This window comes from Carassius gibelio, chromosome A21, assembly GCF_023724105.1.
Source record: "Carassius gibelio isolate Cgi1373 ecotype wild population from Czech Republic chromosome A21, carGib1.2-hapl.c, whole genome shotgun sequence".
NCBI classification, from domain to species: domain Eukaryota; kingdom Metazoa; phylum Chordata; class Actinopteri; order Cypriniformes; family Cyprinidae; genus Carassius; species Carassius gibelio.
In genome coordinates, this window is record NC_068391.1 from 25,124,316 (window position 1) to 25,144,703 (window position 20,388).

Below are 20,388 nucleotides of genomic sequence, written 5' to 3' on the forward strand. Positions count from 1 at the left end.
TTATGCAATAACAACTATCAAAGACTCGGTGTTGTCAAGAATGTCACTATTGGCACTTTGTTGTGATTTATTTAAAATACTCTTAATTAAAACTTTTTAATTAAGACTCTTCTTTCATGTGAGATGTGTGGAATAAAAAAGGAATTAAATAAACTCAATTATATGGATCTCAGAATGTACCCAAAAGGGTGTGAAACTGTCATTCAAAGGCACAGAACAGGCATACAGAATCTGTATAGTAAATTTTATTGACATGGTATTCACACAAACATGTTTTTACAACCAGTGCTGACAAGTATGTCTATACTGAATATACACTGGCGTCTTCAATGATGACCATGACTGTCTGCTTCAGGAAGATCCGGGACAACTTCTCCTGTTTCCAAAATGGTGTCTCCCTGGAAAAAACACACACACACACAAAGATGTGCAAGAGAAAATATGAATCATGAATGATGATTTTATAACTTTTGATTATTAGTGCAATAATACTATTTGGACCAATTATACTTACAGGAAACAGTCTGGGTTTAAGAGCAACAATCCCATATGGCATTTTCTGTGGAAACAAGAAATATCTATTTAAACTTTACAATGATCAGCCAAAGCACAAAGATATTTAGTGTTAAATCTGCAACCTTTGCACACACAATACAAGTCTTTATGAAAACATTTAGATTAAATTTATTAAATGTAACAACAACAAAAAAAAAATCTGACATTTTTTTAAATAAGACATCAAAAGTCATAGAGGCTATATATATATATATATATATATATATATATATATATATATATATATATATATATATATATATATATATATATATATAAAAAATAATAATATTGCATAACTTTTTATTTCACAAAACAATGAGCATCTTCAAGTGAAATCAATCATTCTGTACTGCTCTGGAGAGTGAGTTATTATTATTATAAAAAATATATAATTTTAATATGTATGTAAATGGGATTTCAGTTTGATATGCATGTAATGTAGTGGATATTCAAAAAAAAACAATGAAATCTTATTAAAGCTTTTACCCTCATATTTTTAACCTCTATAGTGACTCGGACTTCCGTATCGTTTTAGGACAGGGCACAGATTACAGTTCTGCTCGATGAAAGCACTGTAACTGTAGGTGAAACAGTATAACAGCACCATGAACTTACACTGACGTGGTACTTCACGTAGTAATGCACGATCCAGGCTGGGATCAGAATCCGCGTGACAGCAAAAACACTGGCATTGTAGGCTTTAAATGTCTGGTTCATCCGCATTACAATAAGATAAGACAACATTGGATGTTATATTACTATTGTGCTGTTACAAAGCTCTCAATCATGTATATATATATGTATATATATATATATAGTTCCTATTTGGCATAAACTTACGTATAGTCTCCAGAGTGTCTTGGGCTGCAGAAATCCAGTCCAGAATCGCTCGATGCGGCCGAGTGTTTTGGGTGCAACGACGGGTTCTCGAGGACTAAGCTCCTGGTCTTTGAGCCACTGCCGCCGAAGCTTTGTTAACTGCTCAAAGCGGAGTTTTTCATCCGCTGTGTACCCAGTCATACTGATTTCTTCTTATTTCACAAATAAATCCGAATTTACAATGACATCTAAAGAGGACAAACCTCCCAGAGTGCAAAGCGGACTCAGGAACATCAACATAAATATCGGGGATTTACACAGCGACACCTACAGATCTGGAGTCAAAGAACTATTGTGATGATTCGCACCACTGCCACACGAGGTCGTGCGTTGTTAAAAACTGCATGTGCACTTTCTTCGATAGAAGAGCTCAAGGTTTTTTGATTAGCACTTAGCATAGCAATACTAGGCCCTACTGTTAGAGTGGAAAGTGTATGGTTCAAAAGTAGTAATTGTTTGCTTACATATAAATTGAAAATATTTCACTAAAACACATTTTACCAGTGCCAAATGTCTATATTTTCACTATATGCTGCATTTCAGGTCACACCTCAGTAAGTTAGAATGCTGGAAAATTTTCTATGAAGAAAACAAAAATGTATGTAGGCTACTTCTTTATGATATTCTGAATATCAAACCTCCTTGTGGCAGGTTTATGGTTTTCTGTTCTTTGTTGCACAAGCTTCTATGGATTTAATTTTAGTGGTCATCTGTTGAAATAAATATACAAGTGCGCTCGTGTCTGTGTCCGTGGAAAAATTTATATTTACAATGACAACAATTATACTTAGTCATATAAAACGTCTCCAACAGAGAAATGGATCGACATCTGTCAGCTTTTTGAACAAACACTTTATTTGGATAATCTACCATGTCTTATTCAGCAGCGGGCGACACTGTTTTCACGCTAATCAGATCAAAGTAAACGAAATTCTGCAAATCCTTAGAAATAGAAAATATATATAATTATTATAATTGTTTCCATGTATGGGCTTTTTTGCCTTTATTTTGATAGAGCAGTAGAAAGAGATGAAACAGAAAGAAGAAAGGGAAACAGGATCAATAAACGACCTCAAGAGATGCAGCTTTGCAATGGAAGCACTACCCACATATTGTTTATAATTAATTAATTAATTAATAATTTAGAAACTTGGTATAGGCACTTTCGTCTAGTTTTAATTGATAACGGACACTCTCACTCCAAGGTAAAGGTCAGCTTATTTCTTTCATTAGAATAGATTTGGGTTATTTAAGCTTTCCATCACTTCCTCAGCAATGAATCCACTGCAGTGAATGTGTGCCATCTGAATGAGTCCAAACAGCTGATAAAAACATCATAATAATACATAAATCTAGTAATCCACACAAATCGTCTAAGGTTACGTATGTAACCCCGGTTCCTCGAAGGAACGAGATGCTGCGTCGAGAACGTTTGGGGAACGCATCCAGCGTGACGTCTCTGAATAACATGTATAATCAGTCCAAAGGAAGGGCGAGACGTCATAGGCGGGTGACGTCAGAGACCAAGAAGCATAAAAGCATGAGCGGCGAAGCCGGATATCAGCCTCAAAGGATGAAGCAAGCACCAGCCAGAGATGCCGGAAGTGTGGCACTGCGACGCAGCGTCTCGTTCCTTCGAGGAACCAGGGTTACATACGTAACCTTAGACATTCCTCTTCAGGAACTCGAGCTGCGTCAAGAACGTTTGGGGAACGAGAATACCCACGCCGCCAGACTTTCCAATCTCTGCCTAGTGTGGAAGAGCACAGCTAAAGCAAGAGAAGAAGAGGAGCCTGACAGAAATCGGGGACAACCCGTCCAATGCATAACTTTAGAAGGAAGTGAGTCTTGACCACCAGGACGGGAGATCAGAGGACTTGAGGCTTAGGGCAGCATCCTGATCACCGCTTAGCATAAGCTTCTTCTGGCCAGAGGCCTCAGCCTCAGCGCACCATGGAGGAAACATGTAACCAGAGGGTTTCTGCTCACTGACTGGCCACCGAGAGGGGCGTGGTAGGCCACCATGGCCGCCACGTAGACCTTCAGGGTGGAGTGGGTCAACCCTGCGGAGAGCCTGCAGGAACTCCAGCACTGTACCATCCGGGCAGTTAACTGGGTTGAGCTGGCGGTCTCCGCACCAAGAAGTGAAAAGCTTCTACTTCAAGGCATACAGTTTCCTCATTGAGGGAGCTCTGGATTGGAGAACAGTCTTACAACCTCGGTTGAGAGACTGGAAGCTAAGAGTTGTGCCTCCTCAGAGACAACACCTACAGCCTCTAAGCTCCATTAAGATGCCCAGGAATGTGAACTGCTCTGAGCGAGAGGAATTCGTCCTGGGCCCACACAAGGATCCGGTATGCTAGTTGTATGAACGGCGTGAGTGCAGGCCTCCTTGATGGTTGATGTAAGAGACACCGCTGTGTTGTCGGTGCGCACCAACACATGGTGACCTCTTAGGTCTGGGAGAAAATAACGAAGTGCACAAAGCATGGCCAGCATTTCCAGGCAGTTGATGTGCCATGTCAGATTGCGACCACTCCACAGACCACGGGCAGGGTGGCCACTCATGACGGCACCCCAGCCGGTGAGGGACGCGTCCGTCGCTAACATACCGCGGTGACAAGGAGCTCCCAGCACCGGGCCCTGGGACCCGGTGAGTGACCAGCCTTCTCTCACTCTCGCGACTGCAGTGAGGATCGACTCGATCCAAGCAGGTGACATACGTGCCTGCATCATGGTCGAATCCCACACCATGCCCAGATAAGTGGTTCTCTGACCTCGGTGCCAAACCGCCATCTGCTCAGATTCAGCTGATATCAACCAATCATCAATGTGGTTGAGTCGGGAAAGTGTGGGGTGAGAGTGCAAGGCCAGTGGAAGATCCTTATTGGTAGGCTTTTGCCCCCAAAAGCAAACCTCAGGAACTTCCAATGAAGAAGGATGGAGATAAGTGCATCTTTTGATAGATCGTGACACACCAGTCCTCAGACTTGGCCTGTGCAGGCGTGCTAAACTTCAGTCCCCTGACTGAGAGGTTCAAAAAGCACAGATCTAGAAAAGGACACAACACCTCATCCTTCCTCGGAACAGTGAAGTACCGGCTGTAGGACCCGGACTCTGCAACCAATGGAGGGACCACCTCGATGGTCTCCATCCTCAGAGAGAGTCTACTTCTGTTCCATTACCAGAGCCTGCTTGGGGCCCACCAGAACTGGATTCTATGGCCTCTCACTACAGTGTGCAGGACCCACTGAGACACATTTGGCAGTAGTTTTCATGCTGCAATATAGTCTACTAAGGGAATCAGCCTCTCAAGACTGATCTCTGGTTGCATCAGCGCAATTAGCTCGGTGCCCTGAAGTGGCGTACCGGCAGGAGCCGAACTAGCTGCTCTGGAAACCTCCCAGGAGGTCGCGAGCCTCTTAGCACTGCTACGTTTCCGGGCAGTAACTGAGAGAAGTGCTCGCTGGAGACCGCTGCGCCCTGGAACACTGGCAGGGTTCGCAGATCGATCTCCTGAGGGCACTGAGGAGAGACGGGCCCTTTGTAATGCGGTGTACACCGCTCTTCCCCAGAGGGGCCTGCCCTCCGAGGTCCTGAGCCACAGCATCAGGACTCTCGTTTTTTGGTCTCCTAAAAACGACGGTCCTCAGACCCACATCGTCTGCTAGGAAGACTAGACCAGAGCCCGCTTGGGGCAGGACCCCGTGAAGTACACTTGACAGGGGCTCCCACACCGCCATGTGACCTCCTAAGGGAACCAGTCTCGCGAGACTGGCCTCTGGTGCGCTTAGAGCCACTAGCTCGGTGCCCTGAAGTGGTGGACCAGCAGGGGACGACCGTACTAGCTGCTCTAGAGACCTCCGTAGAGGTAGCGAGCCTCTCAGCACTGCTACGTTTCCGGGCGGTAACTGAGAGAAGCACTCGCCGGAGATCGCTGCGCCCTGGAACACCGCAGGGTTGGCAGAACGATCTCCTGAGGGCACTGAGGAGAGATGGGCACCATGTAATGCGGTGTACACCACTCTTCCCAGAGGGAGCTGGCCCTCAAAACGTCCTAGGCGTCAGGACGTTATGATGAAGGCTATCCAGCGAAAACAACGGTCCGTAGAACTGCTTTCCACTAGAAGCCTTCGGCCTGGGAGTGCCACTTTGACTCTAGCGTCTGCAGAGTACAAAAGTGACACCCCCGGCGCATTGCCTCGGCAGCACTCATGTCTTATATATATATATATATTAGGGGTGTAACGGTTCACAAAATTCACGGTTCGGTTCGATACGATACACTGATGTCACGGTTCGGTTCGGTTCGGTTCGATACGTTTTAGATACAGCAAAATGTAAAAACATCTCAACTTTTCAGAATGCCGCAAGCGCACCGCGGGTCATGTGACAAGAACCAACCAATCAGCTTCATCCTTTCCCGTAACAAGGTTGAGAGCTCAGCCAAGATGAAGGAACAGCTGATCATAGTTGTATATGGATTGCAATTTTGAAATAAATTTAGTAGCAGAGCTGCTGCAAGCGATTTTTAGAGCAGGAAATCCATTTATCCTTCGCTGAAATTTCCGCGTCTCATGGAGAGAGCACGTCATTGTTGCTTAGCAAAGACAGACGCCTCATGAACGAGCCCGAGCGCTTCTGCCCGAGCGCTCTCTTGCCATCACCATTATAGCTTAAAGGGAATCCAAAGTGCACCCAAACACCAGACCTGTTGGTTATTGGAGGATCTTCTAATTTCTAGTCTGTTAAATGCATTGGCTATTTTGCAACGAGCCTTCAGCGCGTACTGAGTGAGCGAGCGCCTGCTGAGTAGCCTAACATAAACATATAAGATGGTGTTTTTTTCTTCTTCGGGAGTGTCAGGGGCGTTGCCTGTTACGTTGTTTGGGTTATTGGGCTACCTTGTTGAACGCATATCATTATATTTCTATCTCTCTCTTTTTTTTTTTTTTTTCAAATATAATTAATTACTCCAACGAACCGTTCGGTATACATAATGCGTACCGCGTACCGAACCGAAAGCGTCGTACCGAACGGTTCAATACGAATACGCGTATCGTTACACCCCTAATATATATATATATATATATATATATATATATATATATATATATATATATATATATATATATATATTATTTTATGCTACTCAGTCACACAAACAACATCAATCTCCTCAGAGAAAGATGGATGCTGCAGCGAGCTGTCTCAGAGGGCGAAGAAACTGCATCGCTGGTTTCCAAGCCTCGAGAATGAGCTCTAGATCTAGTGAACACGGGCGGAGATAGGAGGAGCCGTCTCCAACCCGTTTGCCAGATCATGTGCGATTCCCGCTATCGTAGTCGATGCCGTGCCTCAGCAACAGCGCGACCGCAACTGCAAGATCGCATGCATGGACACACTCCTCAGAGCATGCCCGGCGAGAGCGGAGCGCTTAACAGTGAGAAAAGCACAGTCAGCCCCCCGAGAGCTGACTGCGCAAGCTCCACTCTTCATTAATGCTGCTTATGTTAATATTAGGCATAATATGCTTGTGTAACTGGTGCTTGTGTGACTGGTGCTTGTGTAACTGGCGAACTCATCGACGCCTTTCCACATCAATCTCCTCAGAGAAAGACAGGCAGCGCCGTCGCACCCTGTCATCGGGAGAAAGTACCGCAAACGCGGGCTTCCGACCACCGAGAGCGGGCGCCGGATCTGGTGGCTAAGAAAGAAGATAGGGACGCCTCGGCGAAAGCGGGACTGGCACCGCGAGAAACGCCAGTGAAAGCTCTCTCCTCAAAGAGAGCTTTCTGAGAGTGAAGCAAAGGCTCGCATCGCAGCCGTCAACTCCCTCGAGAGCTGACACTGCGCGCTTCACTCTCAAGCAGACAACACACGAGCAGCGTGTGTCCCTACCCCTTTTTTTTTTTTTGGCAGGGAAAAACACACAGCCTGAGCGCTGCCTGCTCTCGCCCAAAACTTCTCTTGATTGAAGCTTTGACAATGGAGTTTATCAGTGGACAAACGGCACTAAATAAGACTCACAAACAGATAGCGACTGACACACACACACACACAGAGCGCTTGCTGAAGACACAAGGCTGATATCCGGCTTCGCCGCTCATGCTTTTATGCTTCCTGGTCTCTGACGTCACCCGCCTATGACGTCTCGCCCTTCCTTTGGACTGATTATACATGTTATTCAGGGACGTCACGCTGGACGCGTTCCCCAAATGTTCTTGGCGCAGCGTCTCATTCCTGAAGAGGAACCAGTCATTTATTTAACAACCTGTAAAGTGAAAAGCTGCATGTTTAGATTCATCAGTGTTCAATGTTCAAATGTCAGCTTGTCTGAATCTGGAAAGCAGTATACACAGATCAAACAAGGGGGCAGAAGTGGCCTAATGGTGAGAGTTGGACTTGTTACCCAAAGGCCACAGGTTTGAGTCTTGGTGCCGGCAGGAGTTGTAGGTGGGAGGGAGTGAATGAACAGCGCTCTCTTCGACCCTCAATACCCATGGCTGAAGTGCCCTTGAGCAAGGCACTGAACCCCCAGTTGCTCCCCAGGTGCTGGTTATATAATTAGAATATCATCAAGAAGTTGACTTATTTCACTAATTCCATTCCAAAATTGAAACTTGTATATTATATTCATTCATTACACACAGACTGGTATATTTAAAATGTTTATTTCTTTTAATTTTTGATGATTATAACTAACAACTAAGGAAAATCCCAAATTCAGGATCTCAAAAATTAGAATATTGTGAAAAGTTCAATATTGAAGACACCTGGTGCCACACTCTGATCAGCTAATTAACTCAAAACACCTGCAAAGGCCTTTAAATGGTCACTCAGTCTAGTTCTGTAGGCTACACAATCACTGGGAAGACTGCTGACTTGACAGTTGTCCAAAAGACGACCATTGACACCTTGCACAAGGAGGGCAGGACACAAAAGGCCATTGCAAAAGAGGCTGGATGTTCAAAGAGCTCTGTGTCCAAGCACATTAATAGAGAGACGAAGGGAAGGAAAAGATGTGGTAGAAAAAAAGTGTACAAGCAATAGGGATAACCGCACCCTGGAGAGGATTGTGAAACAAAACCCATTCAAAAATGTGGGGGAGATTCACAAAGAGTGGACCGCAACTGGAGTCAGTGCTTCAAGAACCACTACGCATAGATGAATGCAAGACATAGGTTTCACCTGTAGCATTCCTTGTGTCAAGCCATTCTTGAACAACAGACAGCGTCAGAAGCGTATAAAGACAAAAAGGACTGGACTGCTGTTGAGTGGTCCAAAGTTATGTTCTCTGATGAAAGTAAATGTTTCATTTCCTTTGGAAATCAGGGTCCCAGAGTCTGGAGGAAGAGAGGAGAGGCACACAATCCACGCTGCTTGAGGTCCAGTGTAAAGTTTCCACAGTCATTGATGGTTTGGGGTGCCATGTCATCTGTTGGTGTTGGTCCACTGTGTTTTCTGAGGTCCTAGGTCAACGCATCCATATGCCAGGAAGTTTTGGAGCACTTCATGCTTCCTGCTGCTGACCAACTTTATAGAAATGCAGATTTCATTTTCCAACAGGTCTTGGCACTTGCACACAATGCCAAAGCTACAAGTACCTGGTTTAAGGACCAGGGTGTCCCTGTTCTTAATTGGCCATCAAACTCACCTGACCTTAACCCTATAGAAAATCTATGGGTATTGGGAAGAAGATTATATGATATGCCAGAACCAAGAATGCAGAAGAGCTGAAGGCCACTATTAGAGCAACCTGGATTCTCATAACACCTGAGCAGTGCCACAGACTGATCGACTCCATGCCATGCCGCATTGCTGCAGTAATTCAGGCAAAAGGAGCCCCAACTAAGTACTGAGTGCTGTACATGCGCATATCATTTTCATGTTCATACTTTTCAATTGGACAAGATTTCTAAAAATATTTTCTGAGATACTGAATTTGGGATTTTCCTTAGTTGTCAGTTATAATCATCAAAATTAAAAGAAATAAACATTTGAAATATATCAGTCTGTGTGTAATGAATGAATACTATATATAAGTTTCACTTTTTGAATGGAATTAGTGAAATAAATCAACTTTTTTATTATATTCTAATTATGTGACCATATGTATAGCTGCCCACTGCTCCGAGTGTGTGTGCACTTGGGTGGGTTAAATGCAGAGCACCAGTTCCGAGTATGGGCTACCATACTTGGCCAATGTCACGACTTTCACTATTTTTCAAATTTACAGTCCGAATAAATAAATATGTTTATGGATTTTAATGTGAGAGGACAACAGGGGATGGACTTTTTCGCTGGAAGAAATATTAATGGGATTATGGAAATGCCTTGATAGATTTGTTTCTCACAAACACAAGATTTTCAGTTCACAAGACATTATGGATGGAGTTATTCTGATCAAGACAAACTCGTATACATTTTGGATGGCCTGAGAGTGAGCACATTTTCATTTTGGGGTGAACTCTTCTTAAGTAAAAGGTGGAAAAACGTATTCCACTCCTCTATGCCAATTTTTTTAAACTAAGTGTAGTTCAAAAAATACCCCAGACCCAAACACACTGAAAAAAAATTATAATAAAAATAAGTTGGTGTAGGGATACCTCAAAGTAGTAAATTTCACAAACACTTACAAAGAACCAGCAAGTAGCATATTGAATTAATGTTCAATTTTGAAGTATATTTTAAGTAGTACTACAGAATAAAATAGTACTTTCTTGTAAAATTACCTTATACAGTTTAAAAAAAAATATTGTTTTTCCCCCACATATTATGGAGATTGGTACTGGGCTAGAAAAACAAAGATCTACACTATAAACATATCTTTTTTTTTTTTTTTTTTTTTTTTTTACAAAGATTGTTACAAATAATGACTCTGGAGAGCCAGTATGTATAAAACATTTTAATTATTTATATTACAATACAAGAATACATAATACCTATGGGCTCAAACATAGCCAGCACCAGGTAAATATGTGTATGTACACAGACACACACACAAAGAAAAAAGAAATAACACCTTTACAATATTATACAATATATAATATTACTTGTTTTCTAAAAGGAAATCTGTTCACAGGTCTCTGGCACAGAACCCTCCCTTTCGCAGTCTCCTCTTTTGCGCAATGGTTTTCCTCATGCTAAAACGCAAGCGTTCGGTGAGCTATGCCACACACGCTGACCTGTCAACAAACTGCTCCATGAACACAAAACAAACAAAAGCAGGGGAGAAGAAAAGTGAGCAGAAAATAAGGGTCACAAATCTATAGTTATATAAAGATAAATCTGATATTACACCTGATGCCTCACAAAATTGGGAGGGGTTAGAAAAATAAAAGTCTATATCTAAAACAGTCTACACGGCAGGAATCTTTTTATTTTACTCTTTTAGTGCTTTTATGTGAATAACAAAGGTAAAAAGGATTTTTTTTTATAGATATATATTTTTCTTGGTCACTCTGATCTTTTTTAGTAGCCTTCACTGCCTGTCTTTATCCGATCTAGCTTTCCAGCTGCACTGACTTTAAGTATTCTCAATCGTACATGCTCTGCAGAAAAACACAAAGTATCACTTGTTTCTTCCTGGTCTGTTTTTTTTCTTCCTCTCCTCAGAGTAATGGAACACATGTTTAAAATACTTGGACACCTGTTACTTTCCACATAATTATATCTGTGCCTGTCTGCTGACATATCCTCATTTTAGTGTTTTAAAAAGTAAAAAAAAAAAAAAAAAAAAGCCTGCAGCCACTGAACAGCCCTGTCTCTGTCACAAAGTATTTCTTAGATAATGCCAATGAAAGCTACAATCTCTTAAGAGATATTATAAAATCTCATGCCTAATTCTCTGAACTTTCAATCAAAGCACGTTAATGGGAGGTTCTGTGCAAGAGTTTTTTTGATCAACATACAGAAACACACTCAAAAAGAATAGTTTTGCTACAACAGTCAGGCATATCCATGACATAAATGTAAACTTTTCCTAAAAATGTAGCTTTAAAATGACATAAAACAAAATTATATTATAAAAAAAAAAAAAAAAAAAAAAAAAAAAACTTTTCTCCCTCCTCTGGAAGCCTGTTTCTGCCACGAAATAAAAATAAAATAAAAATATATTGTAATTCCGAGTTTATTTCTCATTGTAATATGTTTTAATATATATTATAAAGTAATATATAAACCTGCACAAAGAAATTTCAAAATCAAAAGACATAAACTCACAATAATAAGAAAAAACATCCAAATTGTGATATAAAAATATGTGTGTTTGGTTAATTTTTTAATTTTATTTTATGGCTAGTGAAAAACTCAGAATTCAGTTTACACTGACAATTGAGTTATGAGTTCTGAGTTAATATCTACAGAGAAACTTAAAATTACCTTTTTATTTTGTTCTTTTTTGTATTGTTTTCAATTTGTTTAATTATTATTATTTATTATTCCATGGTAGAAAATGGGCTTCCATACTCCTTTCAGTGTTTGCAGAGAGTGGAGAGATTAAACTCAATGTGTTGGTCACAATATGCACCATAATATTGAAACAGTGCTGCTATCTAATGCACCCAACCCCTTACAAACTAACTGAATCATATTGCTGTCTCTTTTCTCTTATGGGCAGAGGATCAAATACTTTGATCGCCTTGAGCACACTTTAACACTAAACAGAAACTAGCTTTGGGAGAGTGTGGGAAGGACTCGAGCTGCCATTAATGAATGATTCCAATGCTCTTCTCCTAAGGTCTTCCACTTCATTGTTTGAAATACGAAACACATCATAGGCATAAGGACTATAACATAAATGAAAACATAAAAATATGAAAATAGCCTCAAGGGCAGAGTTGATAAGGTAACACTTTTCAATGGGGTGAGACAAGCTGCCACGAGAAGATGACCAGTGTCACAGTGGATGATGTTGCATGGCAGAATGGAAAGCACGTTTTCGAGGAATTAAAAAAATGAAAGAGGCGACTAACCCAAATTTCTCATCAAAAGAACAAGGAAGAGTCTATTCTGAGGATGGAACCTGCGGGGGGCTGGCAGGTTGTGGTTTTGAGCAGGGTTGGAGGGATGTATGAAAGAGATTGGGAAAAGAACTGATTCGACAAGTCAAGGCACAGCATGACAGTTAGGGACAAATGCCAAACTAAATTAGCCTGGCCTCATTTTCATATCCTCCTCTATTTGTCTTTTAATCAATAACTATTTAGGAAAATATTGTACAAAAGCTACTACAGAAAATATAATATCACTTTCAGTGACCATTATTTATTTTTCTTTTTTTGGCTTCTTTTTTTAAAATATTAATTCGTTTTTTGTCTTTTTTTGTTTCCTTTTGTTATTTATTTTGGTCTAACCTGCTTTGAAGACTGGGACTGTCTGTGAAGAAATGGAATTCCCAGCACGAAGAACTTCGTTTCATATACTGAATATTGCACACTGCACTGCATATATACTGCTGAAGAAGGCTTCGGAAATTATTGCAAGTACGTTACGGGGAAAGACAATGAACTAACAATGAACTAGCATCAGTATAATTTTCTGACAGTACCAACACCTCAACAACAAAGAGCCCCCCCCCCCCCCCCCCCCTTCACACAGTATGGTCATACAGTTTTGATTTGTCAGTTTGACTGCTGTTAACACACACACACACACAATCTAAACATAACAGGTGAAAATAATCATCTTCTCAAGTCTCTCATGCTTTGTCCAGAATCAGTTCACTGCATAAGAAAGCCATAGCTTTCCAAGTTTACTGCTACATGATTTACTACTGAAAGTTTTACATAAAGACTACTACACTGATGCACTTGCAAGGCACCAATTCTTTGCTATGAATCAACCATTAGATATTAATATTCTCTTTTCTTTTACACAAAAGTAGCCAATTAATGAATGGTCATGGTCAATTTAACTGCGTTGGGTGAAGTGCCCTGAAGTTTTGTCCTTTTGCTCCCTTTCCATTAGTCTATTAGTGTGTCTGATGCTATGATTTTCACTTTTAAGAAAGAACTCTGTTTAAACCCATAAATCAAAATGAACTGACACACAAGCAAGCTCTATTCAAAAACCCAGTGACCTGCCTGCCTAGATAGCATTTTGGGTATTATAGACTTGCGCTTCAATTTCGGAACAGCAATTTACAGCTGCATTTACATGAATGCAGAGATCCGATCTTTTGATCATATCTGATTTTTTTGTCCCATCTATTTATATTAATTCAAGACAAAACTTGTATACAATATGTGCATTTATATACAATATGTGCATTTATATTAATTCTTGTCCAAACTAGAACAATTCCTTTTGGTGATCACTTTCAGCAACTCGGTTGACTTTCTGGTTTTGGATGTCCGTATATAAAATGTAAAAAGGTCACTGATGTTGAAAGACTAAAGATAAATTAATGGTAGTCTTCATTAGATCTAGAATTCTGAAGTCAAAAAAGGTAGCGCTGTGAGATTATATTCACTTGAATAAATTTAAGAAAGAGATGTGTTACCTGTATCTGTACAGTATCTTTACGTCATGAATCTATGAGTTTAGGTACTTCAAAATCAGCAAGGTTACAAATAAAATATTTCGTTCAGTAGATAACCTATTCTATTTATAAAATTCACTGAGCAGGTTTCTATGCTCCTGAATGTTGCTGTGTGTGTGGAATTTTCTACCTATTAAAAAGGTTCCTTATCTAGTGATTTGATTGTGTGTTTCGCCCTCATCCATTATGAATATATAGGTTTAGACATAGATCAGATTTATACAATATATATCTGATTTAAAAACTACATTTGGAAGTGGTTCAGAATGGATGCAGATTTTTGTGTTTATACATATGCGACAATATCTGATCTATGTGGGAGTAAAAAAAAAAAAAAAAAAAAAACGGATTTTGTGCAAGTGTAAACGAAGCCAAAAAGTACACAGGAAAACCATGCTGCCTTGTGACATATACACATCAGCAAGCCTTTGTAGAGTTTTTTTTTCCTTTTCAGTTAGGATACTGCGTTGAAGTAGACGATAGACAGCAAGGCAGTTACTAGGTTTTGGAACAGAGCCACAATTTCTCATACATACACAGCAGAAGAGACAAGTTAAAACTGCATTACCACACCACATGTTCTTACTAAAACCACATATTGCTTGTCTGTGTGTATTTGTGGGGTTAGGGAGGGTTTGATATAAAGCGTTGAAAGGGCTTAGAGGGAAGAAAGTTTTCTGGGGAGTGGAAATCAGCCAGGTGCTTCCTGCCAGCTGGGAGTGGCTGATGGGTATGTTGGAGGTGACACACTGCTGCGGTCTGACACGGCCTAGCAGATGTGAGCCTGTAATCTGTGGGAATGTGAATGGTGGCCTCCATCGCTGGAGCTGCTCTGCAGGCTGTAGTGGTCCTCACCATCGCTAACACTGTCCAGGCTATCCCCCTCACCTGGTGTGAACTCCATGCCCTCTATGTCAACGTCCACTTCTGTATACACACAGAAATAAAAACTCATTAATAGTGATTTTTACACATCAACCAATGACCTCAAGAATGAAGGAATATTCCATGTTGTTACACCTAATTTCAATGGATGGAAACTCTGAGATATTGTCAGTTACCACAGACTGATTTTAGTTGTTTAATAAATGAGTAGGCGATACAAGTGATGTGGTTATGCTTATGTAGATTTTTTATCCAGTGCTGCCCCGCTTACTTGCTGGTTTTTCATTGTACATGTATATACTGTGAGACCGCTTCCTGTTTGTTTGTACATATTGAGGGGTGAGGAGCTGAATTATCAGTGGTAATCAACAGCATATTCATATATACAGGCTGTTCATACTGCAGCTGAATGCAGTACAATTCTGATTCTTTTGCTCACTTGCTTAATTTGCCAAGCTCAACTTGAATCATAATAATAAATATAAATATATATATTATATATATATTATATATATATATATATATATATATATATATATATATATATATATATATATAATATATTTATTATTTCCTGTTGCACTGAATGGAACAAAGTTAATGTGCAAATATTTGTCCTTCATTGCAAAGCAGTAATCAAAGCAAAAGGTGGCTACTTTAGAGAACCTACAATATGACATATTTTCAGTTGTTTCACACTTTTTTGTTATGTATATAATTCCATACATAATTCCACATGTGTTAATTCATAGTTTTGATGCCTTCAGTGTGAATATACAATTTTCATAATCATGAAAATAAAGAAAACTCAAACTTTTGGTCTGTAATGTGTGTGTATATATATATATATATATATATATATATTAGTGCTGTCAAAATTAGCGCGTTAACGCATTCGATTAATTTGAAATATTTAACGCGTTAAAAAAAAATAACGCAATTAACGCGGTTGCAGTTTTTTTTATTTTCAGTTGTGGCCTATGTGTGTTCAACGTGCAAAGAAATATGGATAAGACCAAGGAAGGACTTTTAGACGGAAAGTTTCAGTATAAAACTCTGCCGGATTACTCTTCAGTCTGCCACAAGAAACATTACTCTTCATTCAGTCTGCCACAAGAAACAGCAACATTAAAATCATGAACTCAAATGTCATTGTTTAAAAAAAAAAACAAAAAAACAATGACTGTAACAGTGCGTAAATCAGACCTTTCTGTAACGCTAACGTTAATAAGCTTAAACGAAAATAACAAATAATTGTGTAGCGGAGTATTTTTTGTACACAGTGCCGCGAACTGTCAATCACTCCTGTACGTGTGCGTCACTGTCCTCCTCGCAGCTGCAGCAACTTGCGCTCTCTCTCTTCATCAAGCTTTAAAACAAAAAGATCATATTGTCTTTGTGCATAGGCTATAGATTAATTAGATAAATGAATATCTAAATTTGTGCCTTGCCGTCTACGGTATTTTTTTAGAACTTAGAAAAAAGATGCTGCAGCCAATGAACAGCCAGCGGGGGCTGCAGGACGACTCAACCTCCGCAGACAGTTTTTAATGTTTATCAGACAATAAATACTCAAGATTTTGCTTTAGTATAACTCACAACGAGTTTCACACACCTTCTCCGGCCACGTTGAGTTGTTGACACTTAACAGTGGGAAAAGCGACACATGCGCTATTCACTTGTATAACTTAAGCGTGAATGGGTAATGTAGTTTCTGCTCTGGGTGGGATGAATTAGGAAGCTTGCATTGTGAAGGGCGCTCTGAAAATCGGCAGTGCAGGTAAAAGATTAAAACCTCTATTAAAACAGATGTCCAAATGAGCGTACCGGTACGCTACAAGCACGTTCTGGGCGCACGGAGAGGTGGCGGTACGCTCAAGAGCTATATTTGGAAGTGGCGGTACTGAGTACCTGTGCGTACTGGCCACTTAAAGCACTGGCAATGACTATACTTTGGAATTTTTTTGCAGTCCACTTAGAATTCAACATGGAAATCATTTTTGTTTTTTATTGGCATTGATTGTTTTGAAATTCAAATGGTACTTACATGCCTGTGTTTTTATTTCTGTAATAAATATGGCTTTCAAGCCAACAGTTAATTTGGAGGAAATTGATGGTTTATTGCAGGTATGTTGTTTACATGAGAAAATCAAGTAACAAGTTAAACAAAAATTCCAATAAACAATCATATTTTGAATTTAAATAGTTTCTTTGTCTTGAGTTTACATTAATTATTTACATTTTACATTTACATATCCAAAAAGTTTCAGTCTTTTAATTGCGATTAATCGCGATTAATCGCGATTAATTTTAAAAAAATTTGCGATTAATTAGTTAATTTTTTTTAATCGATTGACAGCACTAATATATATATATATATATATATATATATATATATATATATATATATATATATATATATATATATATATATACACACACACACACACACACACACACACACACACATAAGCAATCAAGCGATTGGTCAACTATCATGACCAAGTCTATGTAGTACATGGTTTATACAGTATGTATGTATAATTGCTGAAAGTATAAGGTTTTATTGGATGTAAGTGAATATCAGCATATAAGATTTGAGCTGTGCTGTACCTTGCTCCGAGTCAGTGGAGATGGTGGAGCCCATGCTGTCAGTGCGGATGCGCTCTAAACCCTGTACAGAGAGCTGCTCCAGGCGCCGTTTGAGGTAGCGATGTTCTCTCTGCAGTTGCTCCTTCGTGTTTAGAGCCTTCCTGTCCTGTTCCTCCAGCTTCTGCAGAGCATATGTTTCCACTGATCAAACCACAGAGCACAGAGACACCACACTACACTATCATCTATCATTGCCTAGAGCATGCACAGTGCAAGAAATCCACAATTTTGTGAGCTAAAAGGGGAAACAATCACATTAACAGAAAGACAGATCTATGCTGCATGACAGGAAATCAGGCAGGTTAAGCTGAAATACTGTGTATCAAACAGGAAAGAAACAAAAGGGTCAGCAGACACATGGTACTTGGTTTTCTTTGTTTTGTCTCTTTCACACACTTTCCACTCTTTGTTTTGTCTCTTTCACACACTTTTCACTCCACTAAGGTTTACACCCTTTTTCATTAGAAAGAGATAAATCAGTCTGCGACATTAAGGTGTCCATGATAAATAAAATCAAAATAAAATCATCTTTTTTCTTTTCTTTTTTTTTTTTTAATTCCCTTTAAAGGAAAGTTTCAGTTTAATGAGTTTCTAGATGTGGTGTAACCAAGTAAAATTTAACTTAGAGTATTTCAAGTCATTTTTATTTTTTATTTATTTAATTATTTTACAAATATCATTACTTTTTGGGAAGTCACACCACATAGCATTTTACAACCTAAACTTAGCTTCCTTTGTCTTAAAAAGGTGAAATTGTCTTATATTGTAAGAGAGATTTTGACCTTAACACAAATTCATGAGGGTCTGCAGGGAACCTTTCCATGGTATCTAGGGCTGGACCAGAATATTCGATTATTCGAATACTTGTTCGGTGGCCTGGCATTCGATTTTCAATTTTGAGATTCGAATATTCTTTTCTTTTTCTTTTTTCGAACACCTGGCATCCCCTGTGAAACGGTTCTCATTCGCGCTTGAATATGAATCGCCCATCAGTGAAAGTCATGAACGTCTTGATTAATTTCATCTGGAAGAGAAGACACAATGCAGAAAACCTCAGCTGTGTGGGAGCACTTTAAATTGACTGAGGACAAAACAAAGGCAGTGTGCCCAATATGTGATTTGAAACTGGCCTACCACAACAGCAAATTAAGTTTGAAAAATCACCTGAGTTCTGTAAGTAGTACACCTATAGTACATTGTTGGTGTAAAAAGCTGCTTTTATCCACCATGTTAATCCGTAATTTTACACATGATTAAAATGTGCACTTAATTTGCTTGGAAAATACTTGCGAATACGGCAGTCATAGAAAAATGAGAAAAACAGAGCCTAATAATAATTTGCCTATATTAAAAGTATTGCTCTTAACAGATCTGTGTGTTTTGTATGACTAGTGCAGTGTTCGTTCTCGAAGCATGAGCCCTGCCCGCGTGAGTCGCGCTGCTTCCGGCTCACGCTGTTCTGTAGTTTATTAATTCTGAATGTGTCACATGTCCATATTGCACCACAATGCAACACTGCACTCCCTTGGGTCCACAGCAACTCACCCACCACACGTGAAGTCGATTGGATGAACGGTTCTCAACATAATAATAATGCAAACAGACAGACAGACATACACAAAGAGATCCCAGCCTTTATTACACTGTGTCAACACCGGACGCCAGATGCGACAGTTGTCGTGTTGTGCTGCAGCTACAAAACGACTGTTGAAAATCATTTGAAATTTCTGTTAGTATGTCATAGATAAAATGCAGAAGCAGTAATTTGGCGTGCCACACCATGCCGCATACAGTGTAGAAAAAATAATAGGTTCTAATGTATTTCGGCGCGGCGTGGCATCTGGTGTAGACACGGTGTTGAGAAAAAAATATGTTCAGCCCCCTCCCTCCAAAGCTTCAAATATTTGATGTTGATTACTGCCGAAGCTTCAAAGCAAAAAAAAATATTTGGACCAGCCCTAATGGTATAATTTTCTGTTCTACTGTTTAGCTTTTTTCCCTTCATGCTTACGCATGTAGGATGGACCATAGATATATATAGATTCCCCATTCGACCAATCCAGGCAGATAGCACATAGACGTTGAGCCATTCTGAGCCGTTGACCATTACAATGTGTTACGTATTGGCCCATAAAAACAGTTGCTAATGAGGCATTTACGTATACATATCTATGGGATGGACCACATCACTACGTTGGTTGCAATACATAACTTAAATTTGGGAGATGAGTTGTTTTTAAATAATAATAAGCATTGAAACAGTTTCTTTTCCAGAATTTCTATTTCTTTTAATATTTTTTTCCCTTGATGATATCAGGATAGTTGTATCACCCTAAACGTTTTCTTCATAGTACCACACAAAGTTATCAATGTGAATCTTAATTCAGCAATTGCAAAAACATGATTCAGTGGTTTTAAGCTGGAGTAATTTACCATCTCAGTCATGTCGATAACTTTGGGTCAACGGAGTTGCAACATGGAGAGTGACATAAACTTCCTGTAGACAGTTACTGATTAACTTCCCTTCTGACTGTAACTGCTTTAAGTTGCTCTAACCTCTTTACTGTTGTGCAAACAGAGATACTGTCAGAAAGATGCTGATTTGTTTGTACCTTGATGTGCATTTTGGCGCGTTTGAGCAGACTCAGTGTGGTGTGACGGGTGCTTTCAGGACCCAAAGGCACAAGCTGTTTCAACTGCTCCAGGTACAATCGCAGTTTGGCACGTCTGCAATAAATAAAGAACAGGTTGGAGTGAAGTATTACCCTGGGATAAATTTAGAACTTAAGAACTGATTCAGGATGCTGCTGTGGGTTGCTAACAAAAAGGCTGCTGGTTCGAAGCCATGCAGGCATGACTGAGGAACCAGA

At 39.8% G+C, this 20,388-nt stretch overlaps 2 protein-coding genes across 2 annotated transcripts; both read right to left on the reverse strand.

The window, feature by feature from the left end:
- Positions 1-229: 229 nt before the first annotated feature.
- Positions 230-1,678, reverse strand: LOC127941386 (NADH dehydrogenase [ubiquinone] 1 beta subcomplex subunit 6-like). The gene is made up of 4 exons (XM_052536389.1): positions 1,399-1,678; positions 1,174-1,266; positions 515-559; positions 230-398 (listed from the first exon to the last, which is right to left on the reverse strand). The coding sequence occupies exons 1-4, from the start codon at positions 1,576-1,578 to the stop codon at positions 327-329; spliced, it is 390 nt and encodes a 129-aa protein (XP_052392349.1). The 5' UTR covers positions 1,579-1,678; the 3' UTR covers positions 230-326.
- An 8,652-nt stretch (positions 1,679-10,330) lies between these two features.
- On the reverse strand, positions 10,331-20,295 carry LOC127941632 (max dimerization protein 4-like; the record flags this gene model as incomplete). The annotated part of the gene is made up of 3 exons (XM_052536929.1): positions 10,331-14,908; positions 17,480-17,639; positions 20,131-20,295. Coding segments are annotated over 3 exons (483 nt in total), but the record flags the coding sequence as incomplete, so codon positions are not given.
- Between the last annotated feature and the right edge of the window lie 93 nt (positions 20,296-20,388).